We start from the raw sequence: 27,494 nt of genomic DNA, 5'->3' as shown, positions 1-27,494 counted from the left end.
ATCAGGAAAAGTCCAGCCAGAAATGTAGGTCAAGGGTCAATTAGTACCGTTTGGAAAACAAGCAAGGTCCACAGGGTCACAAAAGGCCTGTCGCTCTGTTACAGGCCCTCAAAGGGGTTCAGGAAGGAAGGAGCAGGCCCCAGGAATCTGGGCCAGCACAGGCTGAGAAGAGCAAGCAGACAGGGTGCTGAGAAACCTGACCTGTCGGGTAGCCTCTGAGCCTAGACCCGCTGGTCTCTGGCTGACGGGCTTGGTATGACTGGGCAAGGACTCAGCTGTGTGGGTCTGCAGTTGGGGCTGAGAGACTGAGTCCTCCCATGACATTTCCACAGTTATCAACAGTAGTCATTTCCTCTGGTTTTTAATATGGTGTGGCAAGTAAGTAGCCAGGTGACAGGGCCACAGTCTTGATGTCTCCTCCAGTCCTTATCTAAAGTAGAAATATTAATTGTATCACAAGTGTTAACTTCTCTTTGGCCACAGGCAGAGTTTTGCCTTGGGCAGGAGTCTGCCAGTAAGGCTCATTCATTTTCCAGCACATTTCCAGGAAGCTGTTGTTTCAGAGCCCACTGAGCCCTATTCTCTCACAAACCTGGCTGTGGCCCTTGAGAAATTAAACAATCACATGACTTTTCTAAGCCCATAATATTGGAATGTTGCACCATTCCTCTGGTCCTCACCCTTTTAAATTCAGCTTCTCTCCCTGAGTATAAAATAGGTTTGACTGCTCTGTCTGTGGGTCCCTCTCCAGCAGGGCAGCCCTGGCCCCAGGCGGCTAGCGTTTCCCAGCCCAGCCCTTGTCCATGTAGATGGCAGCTGCATCGCCAGGCTCATCTCTCCACTGGCAGCCGTCAGAACACAAACAGTACTCATGAACATAGTCTGTAAAAGACATTGATGAATTAAAATGTATTGGGAAATGGATGTGGGTAAGTGATAGAAAACGTTTTCGGGGGAAGCTTTCAGAACTAGAAATCATTACATTTTATTTCTTATGCATTATATTTACAGTATCTGACAGACTCTATAGCTCAGGTTTTATGGCTAAATAAAGGCAATGATCTAGTTATCTGTTCCCCTTAGGTAGACCGTTCAACCCCTTAACAAATTGCATATTTATTACAAAACTTAGAGTAAACTTAGAACGAACATTATATTAGTTCTTTTCATAAAGGTGAATAGTCTCAACTTCTTAGTCCCAATACCTGCTAACATGGAAAAGAACTTCCCATTGGGGATGAAAATGATGCTTAATAATAGCTAATAATAGCTAATATAATGTGCCCAGCACTTTGCAAGGAACATTTCAAATAAGTGAACCTTCTTACAACCCTATGAGGTAGTTATGGTTATTATTTTATTTTAGTGAGAGGAGGAGAGACAGAGAGACAGACTCCTGCATGTGCCAGGACCAGGATCCACCTGGCAAGCCCACTAGGGGGCGATGCTCTTCCCATCTGGAGCTGATGCTCCATTGCAACCAGAGCCATATTTTAGCGCCTGAGGGGTAGGCCATGGAGTCATCCTCAGTGCCCAGGGCCAACTCTCTTGAGTCAATTTAACCATGGCTGTGGGAGGAGAAGTGAAAGAAACAGGATGAGAAGAGGGAAGGATAGAGAAGCAGATTGTCGCTCCTTCTGTGTGCCCTGACCAGAAATCGCACCTGGGACATCCACACGCTGGGGCCGGTGCTTTACTTCTGAGCCAACATGCCAGGGCCAAGATACTGAATCTTAGGGAGGGTGAAGAGCTTGCTCCAGGTCACATGGCTAGCAAGCAGTGGCACTGGGACTAGGTTCTGGTATCAGTTAGGCAGACCCTTTCTCTCTGTTCAACCCTCAATCCCAGTGCCTGGCAGATAGTACCATACTTCCCCATGTATGGTACTTTTCCAAAAATCTTGGGGTCTAAAAACTGGGTGCATCTTATACAATGGCTATAGTTTTTTACTTGCATTTCTCGCTTTTTTGCACTTGTTGTCTTTGCACTCATTGTTTCACACTTGTTACCAATATATTATAGTAGGTTACGTTTTGCCATGTTCTGCCCTGAAATGGCTCAGAAAAGATTTTCGTACAGTGCTGAATTCAAGTTAAAAGTGATCCACTTAGAAAAAGTGAATGGAAATCGTGCTGCTGAACGTAAATTTGGTCCTCCTCCAACTGAGAAATCAATCCGAGACTGGCTACGGGAAGAAGAAACCCTATTGAAAACGCCACGGCAGAAGGTCATGAGAGGCAAGTCAGCAAAATGGCCTGATTTAGAGAGAGAACTGAAGATATGGATGAAAGAGCAAAGGGCAATTGGAATTCCTGTGTCCAGAAAGATGGGTCAGCATGAGGCAAGAAAAATTGCTGATGAAAAAGAAGTTACTGATTTCAAAGGAGGACATAATTGGTGCTTCAGGTTCATGAAACAGAATGGACTGAGCATGTGTACACACACCAGACTTGCCCAAAAGATGCCTGAAAGCTATGAGCAGAAGGTCCTTGAGTTTCATTCTTTGTCATTCACTGTTGGAAGACACATCAGTTTGAGTTGGGACAGATTGCAAATATGGATGAAGTCCCCCTTCAGTTTGATGTCCCAAGTAACAGAACTGTTGATAAGAAGGGGGTGAAACTGTAACTGTGAAGACAAGTGGACATGAAAAGACCGATTATACAGTTGTTCTAGCTTGTTGTGCTGACGGAACCAAGCTGCCTCCTATGCTGATTTTCAAACACAAAAGAAGAAATTCCTTGAGGAGTGATTGTCCATGTTCATGACAAGGTTTGGATGGATCAAGATGGGATGAAGAGCCGGACCAGGCGGTGGCACAGTGGATAGAGCATCGAACTGGGATGCAGAGGACCCAGGTTCGAGACCCCAAGGTCGCCAGCTTGAGCATGAGCTCATCTGGTTTGAGCAAAAGCCCAACAGCTTGGACCCAAGGTCGCTGGCTCCAGCAAGGGGTTACTCGGTCTGCTGAAGGCCCGCAATCAAGGCACATATGAGAAAAGCAATCAATAAACAACTAAGGTGTTGCAATGCGCAATGAAAAACTAATGATTGATGCTTCTCATCTCTCTTCATTCCTGTCTGTCTGTCCCTGTCTATCCCTCTCTCTGACTCACTCTCTGTCTCTGTAAAAAATAAATAAATAAATAAATAAAAATTAAAAAAAAAAAAAGATGGGATGAAGATCTGGTTTGAAAAGGTTTAGAGAAGGAGACCAGGTGGGCTCTTACGCCAACCTGCCCTGTTGGTGCTTGATCACTTCAGGGCACACATAACAAAAAACACAAAGAAGATTGCTGCAGAGCAGAAAACAAAATTGCTGTCATACCTAGAGGCTTGACATCCCAGCTCCAACCACTTGATGTTGGCATTAACAAACCCTTCAAAGCTGCCATGAGAGACAAATGGAAGCCATGGATGAAGTCTTCTGGGGACAATTTGACACCAGCAGGAAGAGTGAAGAAACCAATTCTAGAAGTTTGTACATGGGTGAAAAGATCCTGGGATAATATCAAGATTGAGATCATTGTCAAGTCATTTAAGAAGTATGACATTTCAAATGCCATAGATGGAACTGAGGATTAAGCAACAGTATATGAAGACAGTGATACGTCATCAGACACAGATGAGGACAAGCTAGTGGATGAATATTGACAGTGATGAGGAGTTGTATGAATTTTATGATGAATAAAAATTGAGTTCAGTAACTTTATGTAATACTTTTTTTTTTTTCAAATTTCGGGCCCCAAAATTAAGGTGCGTCTTATGCATGGGGAAATATGGTAAGTCCTTAAATGTTTGCCCAGTGATTGGATTTTATCATTTCATGGATTTTTGTCATGGTAGTCTTAGGTAAAAAGTGTTTTCAATTCTAATTCCCAGTGTGCTTTGAGACATTCTTGAGATATGATGTGAGCAAATTCAACTGTTTCAATTCAAGCATACAATATACTGTTTCTAGGAACATGAGAGAATTTCAAGAATCCATGAAGAATTTAAGAAAAAAAAGAAGGTAAGTAAAACCATTTTCTTCTTCAACATATATTCTTATCCAGATACAATGGAGAAAACTGACAGACTGTAGATTTTTTTTTCCTTTTGCTAAAGTACTTTTTCTGTATTTCTTAAGATGCTACTTGTTAGGGAGCGGCTGTGCCTGCCAGACACTTTTCTTCTCCTTTCTGTTCCGGTTACATTCTGCTGTGTCCTAATTTAGCAACTGATAGAGAACTTATCACCCGCATTCCCTTCAAAAAGATGAAGTTATATTACATCTTTCTAACTCCATCATATACTTTACTTTTTACATATTTTTAAATTACTAAAGTTAAAGGTACCTCAGCTTTTTGCACTCCTCAACTTTGCTGTGAACCTAAAAGTATTCTAAAATAGCAAAGTTTATTAAACTCTTGCAGAGAACTTACAGTTTGCATCCTCGGGAGCTTTTGCACCCTGCTGCAGGAAGATCTGCCGCGAGGGTCATTTCCGGGTGGGGGGTGTTCTGTGTTCGTGGCTGAGGAAGCAGGGGCCGATGTAACAACTGTTTTTCTTTTCCAGGATCCTACATTTCTGGAAAAAAAAGAACGCTGTGACTATCTAAAGAATAAACTTTCTCACATAAAGCAAAGAATTCAAGAGTATGATAAAGTAATGAATTGGGATGTACAAGGTTATTCTTAAACCTTATTGGAAGCCACTTTTTTTTATATCAAACTTAATATTTATATACTGTCTTTTTTTATGTTAGCCTCTATGATAGAGAAGCCATGCTTCCTGAATCAGCTTCTAGTTGGTTAAGCTGGTATGCAGTGTTAAAGCAGTATGATTTCACTGCCAGCACTTCAGAAAATAATCCAAATTTACTAAGGGCCTTTACTAAGAATGGAAGAAATCCTGTATTCATCTGTGTACAATTTATTTTGTTGAAATTAAAAGTGATTTAAAGATCATATCCTCCGGTGTAAGAACAAGTAGAGTATTATTTCTGGTGTTGAGAACATCTTGATTCTGGTGCTGTAGAGGATTGGTTTTTCCTTTTTTATTCAGGCCAGGTTCTAAGATTCTCTAGGACAAATTTCTCTTCCTTGTCAAAGGTGTCTTCTTTTTTCCCTTGAAAGGGGTTTGAACCCAAGATCAGCATTTTTTAGGCCTGCTGATCTTAGGCAAATTACTTAATTTCTCTATGCCCATTTCCTCATCTGTAAAGGGACAATAATAGTACCTACCTCATAGGATTGTTATAAGGATTAAATGAGTTAATATTTGTATAGTACTTAGAACAGAGTCTGGCACATTATAAGCACTGCACTACAATAGTGTCTGTAAAATCTAGAGAAATGTTTGTGAGACGAATAAACTACCTAGAATAAGTCTCAAGGAAAGGACCATAGTGAGCAAGCCCAGCCGGCTAACTAAAAGGCCATGTGTCTCATGACCTTCTCTCTTGTGCTGTTAATAACTCCAGCCACACGTAGCCATGAGCAGGTGTTTCCATGTGGTCCTGTGCCCATGGGCCCAACATGGCCTTGGCATTTTTAGTCAGTATCTTTACAGCCCAGCTGTTCCCGTGCACATTCCATCACGCAGAAGGACTGTGTGAATGTTGTTGCCTTTTCTCTCCTGTTGGGACAGTTATCCTCAGGGCCCATAATGTTACATTTACTTAAAACGCCCCTTTCCTTTACTGGGATGCTTCATCTTCCCAGGAGTTATCTTGCTGTTGGGGCTTTGTTCATGAGAAATGTTTTATTTTTATTATTATGAACCATAAACTGCTTTAAGTTTTTTTCAAAACTCGTTGGATCCTATTAAGCACCATCTATCTTATAATTTCCCAGGTGTACGTAGAAATACAATTTCTGTTTAGTATAGCTACCATCCAAACAATTGATGTTCAAAGAATTTTCTAAAGTGAAACCGCACAAAAAAATGGAAAAACAGAGTTAAAAAAATGTTGGTTACTGAATGAACTTCCTAGTTTTTCTTTTTTGATGAAATCTTATTTAGTGTTTATTGTTAGTTATTTTAATACCGTGGTTTCTCAGACTATGCTTAGGGCCCTCAGAGTCTTAAGAGGGACACGTAGGGAAGTGTGAGGACCCCTCTGTGAGCCCCCCAGTTAGAATAGCTTCAGTTCTGTATTATGTATGGGGGCCTCATGTTAGTATTTCACTTAAGAGCGCTGATGCTTTAAAGAAAAGAAGAAATAGCCTGACCTGTGGTGGCACAGTGGATAAAGCGTCGACCTGGAAATGCTGAGGTCGTCGGTTCGAAACCCTGGGCTTGCCTGGTCAAGGCACATATGGGAGTTGATGCTTCCAGCTCCTCCCCCCTGTCTGTCTCTCTCTCCCTCTCTCTCTCTCCTCTCTAAAAATGAATAAATAAAATAAAAAAATAAAGAAATAATTTTTTTGATAGGCTGTAAAGATTTAGATTAATACTGAAGTGAAGCATTAAGGAATTTAATGTTGCAAAACTTTATTTTACTATAATCATAAATGTTAATTTTTGAAAACCAATGTTGTAACACTGATTTAAAATTTTTTATGTCAGTACCTCAGCATATTAAAATTTTAGTTATCTGTTTTGCTTTTCTAGCATTCCTGTGTTGACTGGGCATGTTCTTGGAAATATTTGCCATTATCATAAAAAAATCTGGGACAGCATTGAAAACCTGTAGGTCGTGACATTCAGGTGCCTTTTTCCTCCTCCCACATTATTTGTAAGAATTCAAAGTCAAGGCCACTGTGTTGGTTTCCACAGGCTGCCATAAAAAAGTGCCATAAACTGAGTGACTTAAAACAACAGAAGTGTATTGTCTCTCGGTTTTGCAGGCTAGCCGTCCAAACCCGAGCTGTCAGCAGGGCCACGTTCCCTCTGAGACCCATAGCGGAATCCTTCCTAGCTTCTGGTTTCCTGACAGGCTTTGGCGTCCCTTCGCTTGTATATGTATTGCCCAAATCCTGTCTTCACACAGCTATCTTTTTATGACACCAGTCATATTGGATTAGTGACCCATCCTCAGTCGGATGACCTTATCTTAAGTAATTACATCTGAAAAGACCCTGTTTCCAAATAACATCACATTCTGAGGTACCAGAGGTAGGACTTTAATGTTTCTTTTGGGAGTGAGGGGACAATTCAACCCATAAGCAGCTACCTTTGGAAAGGTATGAAAGTCTGAAGCAAAGATAATCCCTCCACATATGTACCTCAATTGGGGGTTACAGCAGAGCAAGTGACCCCTTGGGCTCAAGCCAGTGACCATGGGGTCATGTCTATGATCCTGCACTCAAGCTGGTGAGCCCAAGCTGGCGACCTTGCAGTTACAAACCTCAGTCCTCTGCATCCCATTCTGATGCTCTGTCCACTGTGCCACTGCCTGGTCAGGTTTTAACATATATTCTAATTTGAAACAATATAAGAATATATCAGTATTTTTAAAAATTGTAAAGAAGAAAGTATATATTCTTCTCTTACTCATTTGCCAGTTTGTGCCAAATGCTTTCATTGAACAGGTGGTGTTGCATTGAAGGTACAGTAGCCAGTAAACAAAGACCTTGCAGTTATTGTTTAACAGGTGATCTGAATGAGAAGACAAAGGGTCGGTGATGCATTTTTATGTGTGTGTCTGGAAATGGTTTGTGTAATAAGCCTGATAATTGAGATCCACCAATGTTCAAAAGATAAACAAGAGGGGGGAAATCTAATTGTTTTTTACTCTCATCTTAAAAAAAAAAAAAACAAATGTAGGAATAAAAATTTTTTAATTCAGTGAGAGGAGTGGAGGCAGACAGACTCCTGCATGCTCCCCAACCAGGATCCACCTGGCACGCCCCGGGGGTGATGCTCCGCCCATCTGGAGCCCTGCTAGTAACCAAGCTCTTAGCGCCTGAGCCTGAGGCCATAGAGCCATGTTCAGTGGGGGAGGGGTACCAACTCGCTGCAATCAAGACATGGCTGCAGGAAGGGAAGAGGGAGAGGGGGTGGGGTGGAGAAGCAGATGGGGGCTTCTCCCGTGTGCCCTGAACGGGAATTGAACCCGGGACATGTGTGTGGATGTCCCAGCCAAGGCTAGAAAAGTTTTTTAAGGGAAGAAAAAACAAGTGACTATAAAAACTTAGGAAATAAAAGTCCCACCACCATCAGTTCCATTCCCTGGTAAATATACACTGTTTGCAGCCTGCCCTCCTAGTCTTTTTATGATGCATATAATCATTTTAAAATTGTCTACTTTAATACTTTAAATGTGTTATTAAAGAAGAGTATAGGCCCTGGCCGGTTGGCTATAGGCCCTGGCCGGTTGGCTCAGCGGTAGAGCGTCGGCCTGGCATGCGGGGGACCCGGGTTCGATTCCCGGCCAGGGCACACAGGAGAAGCGCCCATTTGCTTCTCCACCCCCACCCCCTCCTTCCTCTCTGTCTCTCTCTTCTCCTCCCGCAGCCAAGGCTCCATTGGAGCAAAGATGGCCTGGGTGCTGGGGATGGCTCCTTGGCCTCTGCCCCAGGCGCTAGAGTGGCTCTGGTCTCGGCAGAGCAACGCCCCCTGGTGGGCAGAGCGGTTGCCCCTGGTGGGCGTGCCAGGTGGATCCTGGTCTGGCGCATGCGGGAGCCTGTCTGACTGTCTCTCCCCGTTTCCAGCTTCAGAAAAATACAAAAAAAGAAAAAGAAGAAGAAGAGTATTGCCTGACTCCTGGTGGCACAGTGGATAAATCAACCTGGAACACTGAGGTCACCAATTCAAAACACTGGGCTTACCCGTCAAGGCACATATGGGAGTTAATGCTTCCTGCTCCTCCCCCTTCTATCTTTCTCTTTCTCTCTTCCTCTCTAAAATGAATAAAGTCTTAAAATAATTTTGAAAAAAATATTTCTTATAAAGAGATTCTTAAAAAAATAAAAATAAAGAAGCGGCTGCCTCAGCATGAGAGAGAGCAACTCTCCTGTAATAGAGACCTGGGACAATCACAAGTAGGAAGCATGGTTCAGCCCAGCAGAAGGACAAGGTGGACTTTTGAGCTCACCGCAATCATGACTCCATCTCTTTCTGTACGAACTATGACAAACGAACCTTACTAAGCATCAGTTTCCTTAACTGGGGATAATAATACTACCTGATGAAATTTTAAAAATTTCTGGTTTTTTTATTTACTTTTTAATTTTTAAAGGTTTTATTTATTGATTTGAAAGAGAGAAAAGGGGGAGAGCAGGAAGCATGAACTTGTTTGTTGTATGTACCTTGACTAGGTAGAACCGGCAGCCTTTTAATTATATAGTATGTTATATTTTGTGCTTTCATTAAGAAATAATAAAACTAGATCATGTGCCTGACTGGTTGTGGCACAGTGGATAGAACATTAACCTGGGAAGCTAAGGTCCTAGGTTCGAAATCCCGATGCCAGCTTCAGTGTGGGCTCATCGGCTTGAGGGCAGGCTTGCCAGCTTGAGCTTGGGATCGCTGGCTTGAGCATGGAACCATTGACATGATCCCATGGTCACTGGCTTGAGCTCCACGGTCAAGGTACATATAAGAAGCAATCAATGAATGATTAAAGTGATGCAACTATAAGTTGATGCTTCCCATCTCTCTCCCTGTCTTTTTTTTAAAACTAGATTATATAGTTTTTCTGAATTTATAGTTTGTTTTCTATTTCATTTTAGTGCAATTAAGTTATATGATTGTTTAACAAAAACTAGACTATGTAGTTTTTCTGAATTTATAGTTTTTTTCTATTTCATTTTAGTGCAATTTAATTATATGATTGTTTAAAGTTATTAATGTTCATATCATATGGTAGAAAAAGCAAGGAATGGGCATTAGGTCTAGGTTCAAGCTGTGTGGCCTCAGTTAAGTCCCCTGAGCAATGGGAGCAGATGAGATAAAAGTGTCTGAAATCCTATTGTAAACCATAAAGTTCTATTAAAATCCTTACACTTAGCTCTACATTCTTTGTTCTGAGGTTATTAGTAAGACCTTTTCATTAGTTGAAGTCCAGTTCATTATTAATAATTTAAGCTGTTAATGAGTATTATATAATCAGGGCTTCTTGGGAAGTATGTATATTCTAGTATAGCCTACTGGCTACACAATGGCATTGGCACATTCAAATTACATGTCCATTTCCATTTGACATAAGCCACAAGGTCCTATGCCCACGTGAAAGGAGGAAAGAGAGGAGAACGCTTGGGAACAGGGCCAATGTTTTCCAATTAACAGGACAGATTTGGCACCTTACTTTCTTCTTTAGAAGGAAGGAGAAAAGGTCCCCAGATATAAGAAGCTTATCATGCATTCTACCTCCAGGTATGTAAAGACTTAATTCTGTTTTCTCTGTAACTTGTTTAGTGGGTAACCCTACCAGTTACTTGCTTTGGAGGAACTAAAGTTATTACGAAATGTTAGACCCATAAAAGGCATTTACCAAGACAGTAAAGAATTGTAAGTAGCCTACAAGGTTGCTCTTTTTACACAAAACAAAACCTTTTTGTGTTATCAATTAAAACAAAGGTTCTGGCTGCATAGCTCAGTTGGTTAGAATGCCATCCCAACACGCCAAGGTTGTAGGTTTGATCCCCAGTCAGGGGACAAACAAGAATCAGCCAAGGGGTGCATGAGTGCCTGAAACAACAGGTTGGTGTTTGTTTCTCTCTCTAAAGTCAATAAGTAAATAAAACTTTAAAAATATTTGTAATTATTTTGTAGGGAACTTTGGTAGAAGGGTTTAGCAGTCAGGATTCTTAATTATAAGCCACAGAAAACTAAGCTGTGTGATTTAAGGAGAAGAATATTACCATCTATGGTCTAGCTCAGTGGTCCCCAACCTCCAGGCCGCGGACTGGTACCAGTCCGTGAGCCATTTGGTATCAGTCCGCAGAGAAAGAATAAATAACTTACATTATTTCCGTTTTATTTATATTTAAGTCTGAACAATGTTTTATTTTTTAAAAATGACCAGATTCCCTCTTACATCCGTCTAAGACTCACTCTTGATGCTTGTCTCAGTCATGTGATACATTTATCCGTCCCACCCTAAAGGTGGGTCCGTGAAAATATTTTCTGACATTAAACCAGTCTGTGGCCCCCAAAAAGTTGGAGACCACTGGTCTAGCTTACAGAATTGCTAAGGAGAGCTGGAAAAGTGATCTGGAGGCTTTGCAGAAGGAACAATGTCCAAAATCACATCTAAAATCCCATCGGGAAAGAACAGTTCTGCTGCTGCCCTCTATGTACCAAACATACCACCAACCCTACCATCCTGCGATGCTGGTGCCCTCATGACTCAGATTCAGATGATTCGGTGAGAAGTGTATTGATGGGACCTAGATCAGTTGCCATGCTCTCCTTGAGAAGGGACCTGGGATATAGCAATGGCCTTGTGAGTTTCAGTAGATGAGCTGGGCCTCCTAACTGAGATTCACCACTTGGATTCTCTGAAAGTATGAAAAGATTTGGAGACTGAGAGCCAGAAAGAAAACAAATACCACCTGCAGAAAAGTATTTGTCCTAATTGTGAATGTAGTCAGGGATTTATCTTATTTAGTTATGAATAGGCCAGATATACAAATGACAGCAAAAGGCAGAATATCTTTAACTTTAATACTTCCACAGATAAGAAAAAAAGCAGGAAGGGTCCCCCACTAACATCCTAGATGAGGGAAATGTGTTGTTGGTCTCCAGGTTTGAGATTCAGAAAATATCACCTAAAAGCAATGTTATACAATAATTTCCTGGTCTTTCCAGATTAGATCAAATCTGCTTGTGTACACCTGTACCTCTTATTGAAATGAGTACAAATGTTTACCAAAAGGCATGTACAAGACTGTTCCTAGCACCTTTACTCATAATAGTCCCAAATTGGCAATAACCCAGAGGTCCATCAACAGTAGAGTAGTAGAAAATAGAAATAAATTGTGATTTAGCCATAAATACTACAGAACAATAAAAGAAAGATGAACTGCTGTTACACACAAACATAACACAGTGTTGAAAAAAAGGCAGACACAAGTGCATACTGCATAATTCCATTTATATAAATTCCCAAAACAGGCAAAATTAAATGGTGGTCATCGAAGAATAGTGGTTGCTTCTGAAAAGCCAGTTATTCACAGGGGAGGAGTATGAGGTAGTTTTCTAGGGTATGAGAATGTTCTATGCACTGTGCTGGGTGGAAGTTTCCGAGTATGTACATATTTAAATATGTATTTCACTCTATCCTTGAGATTAGTTCACTTTATGCACTTAAATATGTCTGTTCTGTATCAATAAAGTTATTTAAAAAATCTAGTCATTGGTTATTTAAAAAATCTAGTCATTGGTCAGAATAGAGGTTTTTCTCGAAAAGATGGTTATTGGCTAGGAAGTGGTATGAGGGAGATTTCTGGGTGCTTTACCTTGATCTGATTGACTACCGTATATTGTATTTACCTAGCCAAACACTTAAAATTAGTGCCTTTTACTGTACATATGTAATACCTCAATTTTTATTTTTTTTTTTGTATTTTTTCAAAGTTAGAAGCAGGGAAGCAGACTCCTGCATGTACCCGAGTGGGATCCACCTGGCATGCCTACCAGGGATGGGAGGGGTCTTCCCATCTGGAGTGTCACTCTGTTGCAACCTGAGCCATTCTAGCGCCTGAGGCGGAGGCCATGGAACCGTCCTCAGTGCCTGGGCCAACTTTGCTCCATTGGAGCCTTGGCTGCGGGAGGGGAAGAGAGAGATAGAGAGAAAGGAGAGGGGGAGGGTTGGAGAAGCAGATGGGCGCTTCTCCTGTGTCCCCTGACTGGGAATCAATCCCAGAACTTCCACAAGCCGGGTTGATGCTCTACTGCTGAGCCAACCAGCCAGGGCCTAATACCTCAATTTTTAACTAGCATATATATCAATATACATTTTAAGGAAAATATGTTTCCAGTTTAAAACAATGTAAATTTAGGAACACAATCCTTTCATCAGTTGAGGCCTGCCTAGCGTGCTGGTGGTCTTTGGTAACATTTACAAAGGTATGACTTCCCCTTTCCTTCTATGAGCAGTCCCAAAACAGAAAGTCTACAAAAGAATGCACCTAAAGATTATTTAATCCTGTCCAAATACTTTTACTCTAACACTGTATTCATGCCTCTTTGAGCATGGAGAAGGAGGCTGAAGGTGAGGAAAATACTGTTAGAAATGTGTGAAAAACAGTAGCCCCGCCCTGCTTAAATCTTGTTTGTGATCAGGAAGCCTGCCAATGTTGTTAATAGTCAAGGGTACTCTGGGGATTATTATTGCCTAAGGGCAAACCCGAGTTAAACCATAGCACAAACCTAGCAGAACCACCTTCACAATGTGTTTGGAAGGTGCCTACCACGGGATTCAGCTGCCCAGTTGCAACAGGGTGGTAGAAATGCTCTGTTGCTTTTCATATAATCAGTGGTGCTATCCAGGATTTTCTTAGAAATCCTAGGGATTAAGGGCTTAAAATTAGAATCTGGGGAGATTACCTAATGCAATAATGTTGTTATAGGTGTCTGATGTCAACACACCCTATGTCAGTAATTCTTTATGAGTCACTTTCATAAGGTCACTGTTTCCCTACCGGTTGCTCCTTGATTTTCCTCTATTCTCATGATGAGAAATTGGTACTAAATGATTGGACTATAGTAATGCCTCTTCATCTTTGTGACATTCAAGTCCTCAGCAGCTCACATCTAGGCTGGAATGGCCACCTACCTGGTCACTTGGTCTTCCCATCTCCATTCTGTGCCGTAAGTTGAACATGGAGAAGCCCCTCCCATGTGCAAAGCAGGTGCTTTGCTTATACTACTCATGAGACCTAGCTGTGTTATTTTTCTTTCGTAAACATCATTGGTGTGCCATATGCCTGTCATCTTTGTTGAAAGCTGTGTAGTAGAGTGATTAAGAGTACTGGCTCTGAAACCAGACTGTCTGGGTCCAGATCCTGACAATGCCACTTAGTGGCTATGTAAAACCTTAGACAAGTTGCTTCACCTCTTTATGCCTTAGGTTCCTATTATATGATGGAAATAAAAATATCACCTCCTCCCCTAAGGTTTTTGTGACAAGTGAGTTAAAACATGTAAAACACTTAGAACTGTATCTTAGCACACAGAATCATGGCAAACGTTCACAAATTATTCATAAAATATGCCAATAAATCCTTTTTGCTTGTGCTGAGGTGGCAGGCTGAAGAATATGTGACAGGTGAGGGGACCTGCGCCTGGGAACCCAAAGATGCCAGGTGGTCAGAAGAAACACCAGATAAGCTAACCATAAGAATGTCACCACCCCACTGCACCCTGCCCAAAGGTGCAGAAGTAGCCTTTCTTCTCTCCCTTCTAACTGCTTACTTTCTTTTTTAAAGAATTTTTTATTTGTTCATTAGAGAGAGAGGAAGAGTGGGGAGAGAAACATTGACCAGCTAGCGGTTCCACCTATTTATGCATTCATTAGTTGATTCGTATATGTGCCCTGACTGGGATCAAACTCACAAACTTGGTGTCTGGGGAAGATGCTCTAACCAGCTGAGCTACCCAGCCAAGGCCTCACTGCCTACTTTCTTACAGATGTCAAAACCAATAGTTCCTAAGCAACCAGACAGAAGAAGAAAGTAGCTCAACCCTGACATGGGAATTTCCAAAAGCCCACCTTTTCCAAAATGCCTGTCTGGTCCCCAGCTTATAAAAGCAGCCAAGAAGAGCCAGCGTTTGAATCAATTTGGAGAGTCTTCCTTTCCTCTGTGCTGCCTCTGTGGTGTCTGGAATTTTCTCTAGGGTTTCATCTTGATTTTTTTTCTTGGAGAACCCAAGAACTCCAATCTTGGGGAACCCAAGAATGCTAGTGTCACCAGCTGGACTGGTAACACTATGACTATTGATAACTGTGTAGAGTTCTCACTTGGGATTGTTTGGGGTATTATACCAGTGAGTGAAATTTCTGGATCACATGGTAATTCTATGTTTAACTTGTTGAGGAACCACCGAGCTGTTTTCCCCAGTGGCCGCACCATTTTACATTCCCACCAGCAACGTGTGAGGGTTTCAATTTCACCACATTCTCCCCAATACTTGTTATTTCTCTCTCTTTTCTTGAAAGAGTCATCCTAATGAGTACAAGTGATAGCTCTCTCTGATTTTGATTTGTGTCTCCCTAATGATTAGTGATGTTGAGCATCTTTTCACGTGCTTTGTCACATGTAGATCTTCTGTGGGACAATGTCTACTTAAGTCCTTTGCCCATGGTTTATTTGGGTTATTTTTTTATTGCTGAGTTGTAAGAGTTCTTTATATATTCTTTATTTATTTATTTTTGAACTTAATTAAATCTATCTTTTTATTCACCAGAAGACTTATAAATATGGAGTCCAGAATAATATGAACTAAATTTTCTTCAAAAGCAAAATTAATATGAAATAATATAATCTGATGGGGGCTTCATGATAGTGGAGTATACTTAGGTCAACAGACATTACTGCTAGACTGCTGGCTGGCCAAATTTGTTAGGACCAGTATGTCAAAAAAATGTCAAGCAACACAAAACAGGACTCATGCCCTGGCGGAGTAGTTCAGTGGGTTAAGCCTTGTCCCAACATGCTGGGGTTGCAGTTTGATGCCTGGTTAGGGCAAATACAGGAGTCAACCAAGGATGGCACGAATAAGTGGAGCAACAAGTTGATGTTTCTCTCTGTGTGTTTCTCTCCCTTCTTCTTTCTAAAAAACAATAGATAAAAATTAAAGACCCTGGCCGGTTAGCTCAGTCCGTAACGTAAGAGCGTCCTCCTGAAACACCAAGGTCAGGTCAGGACACATACAAGAAGGAACCAATGAATGACAGCTAAGTGGAACAACCAGTGCAACCTTTCCTTTCTTTTCCTCTCTCTCTCTCTGGAATCAATCAATACATTTAAAAAAAAGTTTTGTCTTAAAAAAAAAGTTGTTTTAGACCTGTGCTTTCTGTGCACCTTTGTACACAAGCCTGCTGCTGGCCTCTCTATTTTAAGTCTTGGTGTACATAAACTGATAGAATATTGAAGGGATAAGTTTCAAAAGTGTTTTTGGCTTGTAATGGGGGAAGAAGCACTCCAGCAAATCATTCAGGGATCTTCTAGGCAAATTAGAGTCTATACTTGATGAACATGTTATGAGATCTACAAATGAATGTAGGAGTACATTATGGGAGATTACTTTTAGAGACATTGACAGAATGGACATTTAGATATAAATATTGAGTTAGAGAATATGAAAGTAGTTATTCAGAAGTAAATATTTGGGGTCAGGCTTTGTTTTTTTGTTTTGTTTTTTTGTTTTTTGTATTTTTTGTATTTTTCTGAAGCTGGAAACAGGGAGGCAGTCAGACAGACTCCCACATGCGCCCGACCGGGATCCACCCAGCACGCCCACCAGGGGGCGATGTTCTGCCCATCCAGGGCGTCACTCTGTTGCGACCAGAGCCACTCTAGCGCCTGGGGCAGAGGCCACAGAGCCATCCCCAGCGCCCGGGCCATCTTTTGCTCCAATGGAACCTCAGCTGCGGGAGGGGAAGAGAGAGACAGAGAGGAAGGAGAGGGGGAGGGGTGGAGAAGCAGATAGGCGCCTCTCCTGTGTGCCCTGGCCGGGAATCGAACCCGGGACTCCTGCACGCCAGGAGGACGCTCTACCACTGAGCCAACCGGCCAGGGCCGGGGTCAGGGTTTTTAAATTAAAACGAACCACCCAATTATGTTTTTCACCCCCAGAGCTGTTTTTAGAAATACTATTTTATGGGAATATTGCAGCTGGCAGAGTTATTCTGAGGCAATATAAATATTTACTTTCATGCTGTAACTTTTGCCTTGTTTGTAGTCTAGTTTAAGCCTTTAGATGGAAGACAAGATATAACCATTTATGTTTTGAGACAATTAAATGAATATTATAAGTAGTTGAAGCCCCTTGCTAACAAATTGACTTTTTAGGACTTGGCTGGGTTGCTCAGTTGGTTAGAGCAGTGATTTTCAACCTTTGTTTCTCACGCACTCATAAACTAATTATTAAAGAAAAAGGGGCTCTGACCTCTTCTTCTTTAGTAACTAATTTATTTGTGCCATGAGATGAAAATGGTTGTATTTAGTCAGGGGCACTGACCTTAGTAATTAGTGTGTGTTTGTGCCATGAAAAAAATAGGTTGAAAATCACTGGGTTAGAGCATCAACTGGACATGCTGAGGTTGAGGGTTCAATACCTGGTCAGGGCACATAAAAGAATCAACCAATAAATGCATAAATAAATAGAACAAAGAGTTGATGTTTCTCACCTGACCAGTGGTGGTGCAGTGGATAGAGTGTTGACCTGGTACCCTGAGGTACCAGGTTTGAAACCCGTGGTCACTGGCTTGAGCAGGAGCTCATTTGGCTTGAGCACAGGCTCCCCAGCTTGAGTGCAGGGTCGCTAGCTTAAGCCCAAATATCGCTGGCTTGAGCCCAGGGTTGCTGGCTTGAGCAAGTGTCACCAGGTCAGCTGGAACCCCCGACCCCAGTCAAGGCACGTAGGAGAAGCAATTATGTATGGGATGCAACTACAAGTTGACGCTTCAGCTCTCCCTTCCTCCTGTCTGTTTCTTTTTTTTATTATTTATTCATTTTTAGAGGGGAGAGAGAGAGACAGAGAGAGAGAAAGAGAGAGAGAGAGAGAGAGAGGAGAGCGAGACAGAGAGAGAGAAGGGGGGAGGAGCTGGAAGCATCAACTCCCATATGTGCCTTGACCAGGCAAGCCCAGGGTTTTGAACCAGCAACCTCAGCATTTCCAGGTCAACGCTTTATCCATTGTGCCACCACAGGTCAGGCCTGTCTGTTTCTTTCTCTCTCTCAAAAAAAGTTGATGTTTCTCTCTCTCTCTCCATCTCCTTTCCTCTCTCTAAAACTCAATAATTTTTTAAATTGATCTTTTCAAAATTGCAACATAAAAATTGGTTATATCTAATTTTAGAAGTAGAAAATAAAATAAATAGAAATCTACTTTTATCTGGTATTTTATTATAATTATTCAACTTATTTTCCAAACAAGAGGAGGGAAAACTGTTTAAAAATTCTGCTCAAACCAGCTATTGAGTCCTTTAAAAATATGAATAAATAACTTTTAAATTTCTGGATTTTATTAATCTGTAAAATAGATTTTTTAAAAAGAACCTAACTTATATATTTAAAAATTATATATCTGCATATATAATATATAGTTTTAATTTACTATATTGTGTAAAGTATGCAATTCGATTAAGAGAAAAGTGGTGTGGGGTGTTTTCTTATCAAAAAATGAAAAGGAAGAGAGGGTAAATATTTTTTTATTAAATCATTGCCTGGAGTTAAGCTGAGAAGTGGAAAAAAGTTTGCGAATGTTTGTTTTTGTTTCCATGGAAAAATGCAAACTTTGATATTTTGCTAGCTTTGAAAGTCTGCCTTTTATTTTCTGAGGGGCTAGGGTGGAGTCATTTGAAGGGTCTGGCCTACCAGTTCAAAAGACCTGGATGGGTGCCACTTCCTTTTCTTTACAAGTTTTAAAATCTGTGGGTGGGTAAGACCAGCCCCCAAGGATAAGAAGAGGATGTGGAATCCTAACTCTTAGCGACTTGTAGAGCAGGACCAGATCATTTAAAGTCCTAAATTAAGTTCATTATTACTTTTAATCCAGGGAAGGGGGAAAAGGCAAAAGTCTGTGGCTTTGATTTGTGACTCGGTTTCTAAGGACATGACCTACAAACCCAATCTGAGACACTTTTTACCAGAAAATGACACCGTCTTAATCCCATGGGAATACTAAAAGAGGAAAGGGCTCAGAGCAGCTCAGTGCTTTCTTAAATTAAAAACAACAACAACAAACAAAACTGGGATGTTCAAATTATATAAAATAAAAACTAGAGTGGGGTCAGATCTCTTGTTTTTTCTAAAGCTTGCTTCTAGATATTGGCATTGTCCACCTAGTGAGAGGTTTTAAATTATAAAGGTCAGGGCCCTGGCCGGTTGGCTCAGCGGTAGAGCGTCGGCCTGGCGTGCAAGGGACCCGGGTTCGATTCCCGGCCAGGGCACATAGGAGAAGCGCCCATTTGCTTCTCCACCCCTCCCCTCCTTCCTCTCTGTCTCTCTCTTCCCCTCCCGCAGCCAAGGCTCCATTGGAGCAAAGATGGCCCGGGTGCTGGGGACAGCTCCTTGGCCTCTGCCCCAGGCGCTAGAGTGGCTCTGGTCACGGCAGAGCGATGCCCCGGAGGGGCAGAGCATCGCCCCCTGGTGGGCAGAGCGTAGCCCCTGGTGGGCGTGCCGGGTGGATCCCGGTCGGGCGCATGCGGGAGTCTGTCTGACTGTCTCTCCCCGTTTCCAGCTTCAGAAAAATACAAAAAAAAAAAAAAAAAAAATTATAAAGGTCAGGTCAAGGGAGCCCCACCTCCATGAATAAAACATTCATGTAGAAAATCAGCCTCCTGTTCTCTTCTCAGAAACCTGTGTACATCCTTTACTTTGCATCCAATTTATTACCAGATTTCACAAATTAAATATCTCTCAAAACCAGTGTGTCCAGAGGTCTTCCATTCACTTATTCAACAGATTTATCAACCATCTACTGTGTGTCAGACTACGATAGCTACTGGACATACAGCAATAAACCAAACCCCAGTCCTGTCCAGGGGCCTCAAACTCAACTCAGCATGTGGGCCGCAGAGCAAGATCACAGCTCTTCAGCGGGCTGCACTAGGTCTACAAAAGGCAACTGTTATGCAACACTTTTCTCACTGCAGTTGAAAACAAAAAAAAAATCAGTACAACAAGCACAATCGTACATGCAGTTTACTCAGTGTCACAAAACGACCAGAAACTGTAGTTCGCATCACAACTGCTGTTAACTAAGCTAATATCTAGCTAGGATGCTAGAGAAATGAAAAATACAAGTAGGCCCCTAGGCTTACTTAATTTTATCCAAAATATTTTGAACTTCGTGGATTAGTCTGCGGGCCACACAAAATTGTTCGGCGGGCCGTGAGTTTGAGACCCCTGTGTTAGACTATCAAACCACACATATCCTAAAGTCTTGTTCCTTGAAAATTATGGCTGAAAAATCCTATTGATGCAAATAAGAATCATAAAAAAAATGACATGGTTAGCAAAGCAAAACAGCATATTGATAATAATGAAGCCAAATTAACAGTAATTGAAATTTAAAAGAAAGACTAAACCAACCTAATCACTAAGGACCAACCTGAGTCCACATTGATAATACTCCCTTAACAAAGCTGGAAACTCCCTTTTGAGCTGGAAAACTAAGGAATTCCAACTATCTGGGTGTTTGCACACTGGGAACTTTGCAAATTGGCTGGCAACTCAACATTAACTTCTCAGTATAATGCTGAGTCAATTCCCGTGTAAATTTCAGTCAAGGGCCAATACTCTGGTTTATGAAGAACAAAGATGCATTACCCTTAATAACTGCCGTAGAAGGTTAATAGTGGTCCTTAGTGTTATATAAAAATTTACTCCTTAAAAAGAAAAGAAGAACTGCTTTTGAGCATAGGGACCAAGGATAGGGCTAACAGACAGCCTTTTAGGAAGTGCACTTGCAGAAGAACAAAAGCTAACCCTAGGAAGATGTGTGATGTGGGGAGAGAGGAGGGAGTGTAGGAGGAAAGAAGAAGGCTGACTCAAGATATGCTCTGAGAAAGATGAAAGTGGCCAAGATTTTCTCAGTAAAAGCACAGCTCTCTTGAGCCAAGCTTGAAAGAACGTGCTGGCTAAACAGGGTTGGAAAATCATGAAATGCACTAATATTAGTAAGTACAGAGATCTTTAGAATTCAAGGAAGTCTGAAAAGAATTTTTTGCCCTTCAGGAATTTTCCACTGAGCTGAGGATTAGAGAATATGTTTATGTTGAAATAACAATTTAAGATACACTGTACTTGCCCTGGCTGAACAACTTGTTTGGTTAGGCGTCATCACAAAACATGAAGATTGAGGCACATACAGGAACAGATCAATGTTTCTCTCTCTCTCCCACCCCCTCTTTTTTTTTTATTTTTAGTGAGAGGAGGGGAGGCAGAGAGACAGATTCCCGCATGCGCCCTGACCGGGATCCACCTGGCAAGCCCACCAGGGGGCGATGCTCTGCCCATCTGGGGCTGTTGTCTGTTGCAACTGGAGCCATTTCTTAGCGCCTGAGGTGGAGGCCATGGAGCTATCCTCAGTCCCCAGGGCCAACTTGCTCCAGTCGAGCCATGGCTGCAGGAGGGGAGGAGAAGAGACAGAGAGAGAGAGAGCGAGCGAGAGAGAGAGAAGCGAGAAGAGGAGGGGTGGAGAAGCAGATGTGTGCTTCTCCTGTGTGCCCTGATCGAGACTTGAACCTGGAACATCCACATGCCTGGCTGATACTCTACCACTAAACCAACTGGCCAGGGCACCCCTTTCCTTTCTCTAAAATCAATAATTAAAAAAAAAACAACATACACTATACTTATTTGTAAGGTCGTTATCCTTTCTTAATCACTTTTATATAGCTCACCTTTTTTCTTTTCTTTTTTTAATTTAATTTTATTTATTTATTTTTTTTACAGAGACAGAGAGTGAGTCAGAGAGAGGGATAGACCGGGACAGACAGACAGGAACGGAGAGAGATGAGAAGCATCAATCATTAGTTTTTCATTGCACGTTGCAACACCTTAGTTGTTCATTGATTGCTTTCTCATACGTGCCTTGACCGCGGGCCTTCGGTAGACCGAGTAACCCCTTACTGGAGCCAGCGAACTTGGGTTCAAGCTGGTGGGCTTTTTGCTCAAACCAGATGAGCCCGCGCTCAAGCTGGCGACCTCGGGGTCTCGAACCTGGGTCCTCTGCATCCCAGTCTGACGCTCTATCCACTGCGCCATCGCCTGGTCAGGCTATAGCTCACCTTTGATTGACAGACCCCAATAGCCTGGAATTCTGGGGTGGAGGAGATTGCTCTGGAAAGGCTACAATAGGTTGGAATGGCCAGAAAATGTTTGATAAAGAGATAAGTTTGGAATTGAACCTGAGCTAGGTTTACAAAACAGGAGGATATTAAGAGACTCTGAGAGGAGAGCTTGACTGAACTGGAGATGAGTTCCAGTGAAGACAGACCCAGATGGAAGAGGGGCATGACAGCTCAACTTGAAGTTAGAACCCTTGAGGTTTTTGGAACTCAGAAAAACCACACATTGTCCATCTGAAGCCTCAGATTTCCCCAATCCAATTCTCCTCATAGCCACTAGGGGTCTTTTGTCTTATCACAGTTTTGTTTGTGCAACTTCCTTCAAAAGTTCTCTCTCCATGTCTACACCATAAAATAGAAAATGCCATCACATTCAGGTCTCTCCATGGTCTACCTTGCACCCTCATCTCAGTGAGTAAGGGTGGGATGGGGTAAAAAGCTGTCCGCTCCCGGAAGCAGGCCTTTTTTATAGCTTTTTCTTATTTCTAGACTGTCCCTTTTACCTAGCTAGCTTTCTTGAAATATTCTAATGTATTCACCTCTTAAGTGCCAGGCACTCAATAGTAATATTATATAAATGTTATAGTGTATTAAATATTAAATATTTTATATGCACACACACACAATAACAACTCAAGTGAAACACAGGTTTGGGTATAACACAGCTGTTGATAACTACTAACTCCACTGCCGGAGGAGAGGGTTACTGGAAAGTTGCCTCCAGCTGTAAGAGTCCATGGTGCTGGAGGCATCACAAAACACTTAAACTTAGCTGGTATGTTTTAAAATTTGCTGATATATATTTTTTAAGACTCTATTCTTTGATTCTTAAAAAATGATTAGACACTTTATACGATATGAAATATTTGAGGACTGAGATTGTATTAGTCAGATTTCCTTTGGTTGTGAGTGGCAGAAACGGGACTCAAACCAGCTTATACTTAGAAGGGAATCTATTAGCAAACTGTAAAGTCCAGGAATTCACTTGGCTTTCGTGGGCGGTTAGAAAATTTTACTACTAACAGAGATACAAAAGTGGGGGGTAGGTATAAAAAGGTTGACTACTCCTGGAATAGACCATGCCTTAATTATTCTTGTATTCCCTCTAAGACCAAGCACATAGTCAGAGATGCATTAAGGTCAGTTGAGGCTCCAGACACAGAAGAAAAATATTGAGCCCCTTAAAAAAAAGAGAGAGACAGCCTGACCGGGCGGTGGCGCAGTGGATGGAGCATTGGACTGGGATGCAGAGGACCCAGGTTCGAGACCCTGAGGTCACCAGCTTGACCGTGGGCTCATCTGGTTTCAGCAAAGCTCACCAGCTTGGACCCAAAGTCGCTGGCTCGAGCAAGGGGTTATTCAGTCTGCTGAAGGCCTGCTGTCAAGGCACATATGAGACAGCAATCAATGAACAACTAAGGTGTCACAACAAAAAACTGATGATTGATGCTTCTCATCTCTCTCCATTTCTGTCTGTCCCTATCTATCCTTCTCTTTGACTCTCTCTCTGTCTTCGTAAAAAGAGAGAGAGAGAGAAAATAAAAATATATGTTAACCATATTTTTAAATAAATAAAAAATATTATGTACTATTAATGTTAAAATTGCACATATGAAACCAAACTTGGTGTCATTAGAAAAAAGTGTAAAGTTGGGATTTTGCGGGGCCCTTCAGAAGTCAAGACCCAGGGCACATGCCTGGTGCACCTGCTTTTAAATCCACCTCTGTACATAGTAGTAGCTTAGTATTAAATACTGAATGAATAATTTCTTGTAGCACTTTATATGTTTTTTTGTTTGTTTGGTTTTGAGAGAGAGGGACAGGAAGGGAGAGAGATGAGAAGCATCAATTTGTAGTTGCAGCACTTTAGTTGTTCACTGATTGCTTCTCATATGTGCCTTGACAAGGGAGCTCAAGCCAAGCCAGTGACCCCTTGCTCAAGCCAGCAACCTTGAGCTTCAAACCAGCAACCTTCGGGCTCAAGCCAGTGACCATGGGATCATGTTAATGATCCCAAGCTTACGCCAGTGACCCCACACTCAAGCTGGTGAGTGTGCTCAAGCCAGATGAGCCTGAGCTCAAGCCAGTGACCTCTTTTTTTTAAACCTGGACCTCAGCATCCCAGGTCAACGCTCTACCCACTGCGCTACCACCAGTCAGGCATAGCATTTTATACTTTCAAAACATGTTCACAGACATTATTTTACTGTTAGTAGTAAAGATATTAAATGACTTGCTTAAAGTTTCATAGCTGATTTCTGATAGAGTTCAGTTCATACCTGGCCTCCTGTCTTCTAGTTTAGTTCCCTTAGAAAGTCTTCTCTCTTATTATCTCTTGAGGGAAGAGATACTTTGGTCATGCTTTCACTGTTTCTTAAAGGCTTGAAATGGTTTTGACCCTAGAAGGCTATGATGATGGTATGACTAATAGGCTGCCTCTATCTTTCAACCTAATTATAGGTATACGAATAGCTGTCATCACTATTTTTTTTTTATTAAAAGAGAGGCAGAGAGCCCTGGCCGGTTGGCTCAGTGGTAGAGCGTCGGCCTGGCATGCAGGATTCCCGGGTCTGATTCCCGGCCAGGGCACACAGGAGAAGCGCCCATCTGCTTCTCCACCCCTCCCCCTCTCCTTCCTCTCTGTCTCTCTCTTCCCCTCCCGCAGCCAAGGCTCCATTGGAGCAAAGATGGCCTGGGCGCTGGGGATGGCTCCTTGGCCTCTGCCCCAGGCGCTAGAGTGGCTCTGGTCGCTGCAGAGCGATGCCCCGGAGGGGCAGAGCATCACCCCCTGGTGGGCAGAGCGTCGCCCCATGGTGGGCGTGCCGGGTGGATCCCGCTCGGGCGCATGCGGGAGTCTGTCTGACTGTCTCTCCCCGTTTCTAGCTTCAGAAAAATACAAAAAAAAAAAAAAGTTGGCCTGGGCACTGGGGCTGGCTCTATGGCCTCTGCCTCAAGCACTAGAATGGCTCTGGTTGCAACAGAGCAACGTCCCAGATGGGCAGAGCATCGCCCCCTGGTAGGCATGCCGGGTGGATCCCGGTCAGGTGCATGTGGGAGTCTGTCTGACTGCCTCCCCATTTCCAACTTCAGAAAAATATTGAATACAAAAAAAAAAAGATAGAGAGAGAGAGAGAAAGAGAGAGGCAAGGAGGAAGAGAGACAGACTCTTGCATGCACCCCAACCAGGATCCACATGGCAAGCCCCCTACTGGGTGAATCTCTGCCCATCTGGGGCCACTGCTCTGTTGTTCAGCAACTGAGCTATTTCAGCACCTGAGGTGAGGCCTCAAAGCCATTCTCAGCACCCAGGGCCAACTTGCTGGAACCTATCGAGCCATGGCTGCAGAAGGGAAAGAGAGACTCAGAGAGAAAGAGAGAGGGGAATAGCTGGAGAAGCAGATGGTCACTTCTCCTGTGAGCTCTGACCGGGAATTGAACCTGGGACTTCCACACTCCAGGCCAACATTCTACCACTGAGCCAAACAGCCAGTGACTGTCATCACTATTTAGATTATTAAGTTGTGAAATCTGCCAAAGGAAACATCATTTATTGTTTTGTTTCTAAGGCTATTATTTGCCCTTGTGTCTGACAATACTTTGATATGTGAATACTTTATTATGAAGATAGTTCTTTAAAGGTAGTGAGTGTAGTATACTAGAAGTAATGTAGCATATAGAGTCAAACTGTTGTTTGAATCCCAGCTTTGTTACTTTAATCTTGGGCAAGATGGGTAACCTCTATGAGCCTCCAGTCTCCTATAAAATAGGTGACTTCTACCTACTATACCTATTTCACAAGTACTGCAGCTGGATGGGGTGAGCATCTCCTGAAGCCGCTGGCTGCCTGGGGAGGGTGAATATGGAAATAAAACTGAGATTCTGTAAGATAAAAAGAAAGGGGTAATGGAAACAGAGATACTCAATAGCCCAGCATTCATGCACCAAGCACTGGGGTAGATAAGGAAGACCGAAAGACCTCACAGTTTGGTGTCGGAGGCAGGCCTCTGTATAAGCACAGTTTAATGATGGCATGGATTTGGGGGTCAGAAGGATGTGTGTTTTAAAATCTCAGCTTTTGCCTGACCAGGCAGTGGCACAGTGGATAGAGCGTCAGACTGGGATGTGGAGGACCCAGGTTCGAGACCCCCAGGTCGCCAACTTGAGCAGAGGCTCATCTGGTTTGAGCAAGGCTCACCAGCTTGAGCCCAAGGTCGCTGGCTTGAGCAAGGGATCACTTGATCTGCTGTAGCCCCCCGGTCAAGGCATATATGAGAAATCAGTTAATAAACTACTAAGGAGCCGCAACGAAGAATTGATGTTTTTCATCTCTCTGTTTCTCATCTGTCTGTCCCTAACTGTTCCTCTCTCTGACTCTCTCTGTCTCTGCCACAAAAAAAAAAAAATCTCAGCTTTCCTTTCTGACCCTGCCCCCCCCCCACACACACACACGTTGTCAAAAGATCAGAGCCACTCAAGGGGGTTTTGCAGGTGCACACCTGCTCATTTGTTGGTGGGGGCTACCATGTCCCCCAGCCACCTGTAGGTGCAGGAGATGAGGAAACAGGAGAAGCCCCTGGTGCTGGAGACACTAAAAGCTGGCACGATGGACACGGAGAACCGAGTGGCCCTCCTCGCCCTGACACCCCTGCCTGCCTTGCTCCTCTCGGCTGAGGCCAGCCGCGGCCTGCGCTGTGTCCTGGCTTCCTTTGCTCCTTCAGGCAGTGAAGGCCATGAAGCTGAGCCTGTGGGAGGTGCATGACTCAGGTGACGTGTGTGGGGTTCTGGGGGGGGGGGTCCTGGCCCTGGCTCTGGGCTCTAATGCTGGGGATGGGGTTGGGTCACCTGCCTCTCTGTCTCCCTCTGGCACTGATGCCAAGGCATGGGCAGGCCGCTGCTGGTCTTCCCGGAGACCTGGGTATGCCCCTGGGTGGTGGTAGTGGGGAGTCCCAGGCTGCCCCTTGGTCCCAGTGGCTGGGGTGGCTTGGGATGTGGCAGTGACGCTGGAAGATTACAACTACCGGGTTGAGGGGAGCCGAGGCTGCCTGGGCCGCATTCTGGTGAAGGAGTTCAGCAAGAACCTGTGATTCAATCGGAGCGCCTACTGTATGCATGAGCACCAACTATGTGCAGGCACATTCACATCCTCCCTGTGTGAATCCCCAGCCCACCCAGGGCCCAGAAACTCAGACCTGCACAGGCCATGAAACTCACTGCAATCTGAGGCCCATCTGTAATGTGTGAACTCAGAAAGGTCGACCTGTCCAGCCTTCTGCCTCAGATTCTGTCTGTCTCCCACTGCAAAGTCTGCCTGTTTCGTGCTACTGGCCTGGGAGAGAAACAGGGTGGAGGAGAGGAGGCTGAGTAAGTTTGACCTCCAAGGGTTAGGACTTGGGGCAAGGGTACCTCAAACAGGGGTGAGGCCCCTGCGCATAGGTGGGGTTTGATGGCTGTGCTTGAAAGGGATGAGCCTGGAGCCAGAGGAGACGAGCGGAGCCTGGGCCAGGAGCAGCACAGGGTTGCCCAGCTGCCTCCCTTGGGGGAA

General features: G+C 43.1%; 1 protein-coding gene and 1 pseudogene across 5 annotated transcripts in view; both read left to right on the top strand.

The window, feature by feature from the left end:
• MARVELD2 (MARVEL domain containing 2) overlaps positions 1 to 6,765 on the top strand; it is a 35,035-nt gene extending 28,270 nt beyond the window's left edge. For all 5 annotated transcript variants that reach the window (XM_066241782.1, XM_066241812.1, XM_066241773.1 and 2 more), the window contains 2 exons: positions 3,962 to 4,012; positions 4,558 to 6,765. In XM_066241782.1, the coding sequence (XP_066097879.1) occupies positions 3,962 to 4,012; positions 4,558 to 4,680 (174 nt within the window). In that variant the 3' untranslated portion in view covers positions 4,681 to 6,765. The remainder of the gene's footprint in view (positions 1 to 3,961; positions 4,013 to 4,557) is intronic.
• Positions 6,766 to 26,474: 19,709 nt separating this feature from the next.
• On the top strand, positions 26,475 to 27,157 carry LOC136320383 (probable N-acetyltransferase 14 pseudogene; annotated as a pseudogene).
• Positions 27,158 to 27,494: the final 337 nt, after the last annotated feature.

This window comes from Saccopteryx bilineata, chromosome 1 (genome assembly GCF_036850765.1).
Source record: "Saccopteryx bilineata isolate mSacBil1 chromosome 1, mSacBil1_pri_phased_curated, whole genome shotgun sequence".
Lineage (NCBI taxonomy): Eukaryota > Metazoa > Chordata > Mammalia > Chiroptera > Emballonuridae > Saccopteryx > Saccopteryx bilineata.
This window is presented reverse-complemented; position numbering and strand designations above follow the sequence as displayed.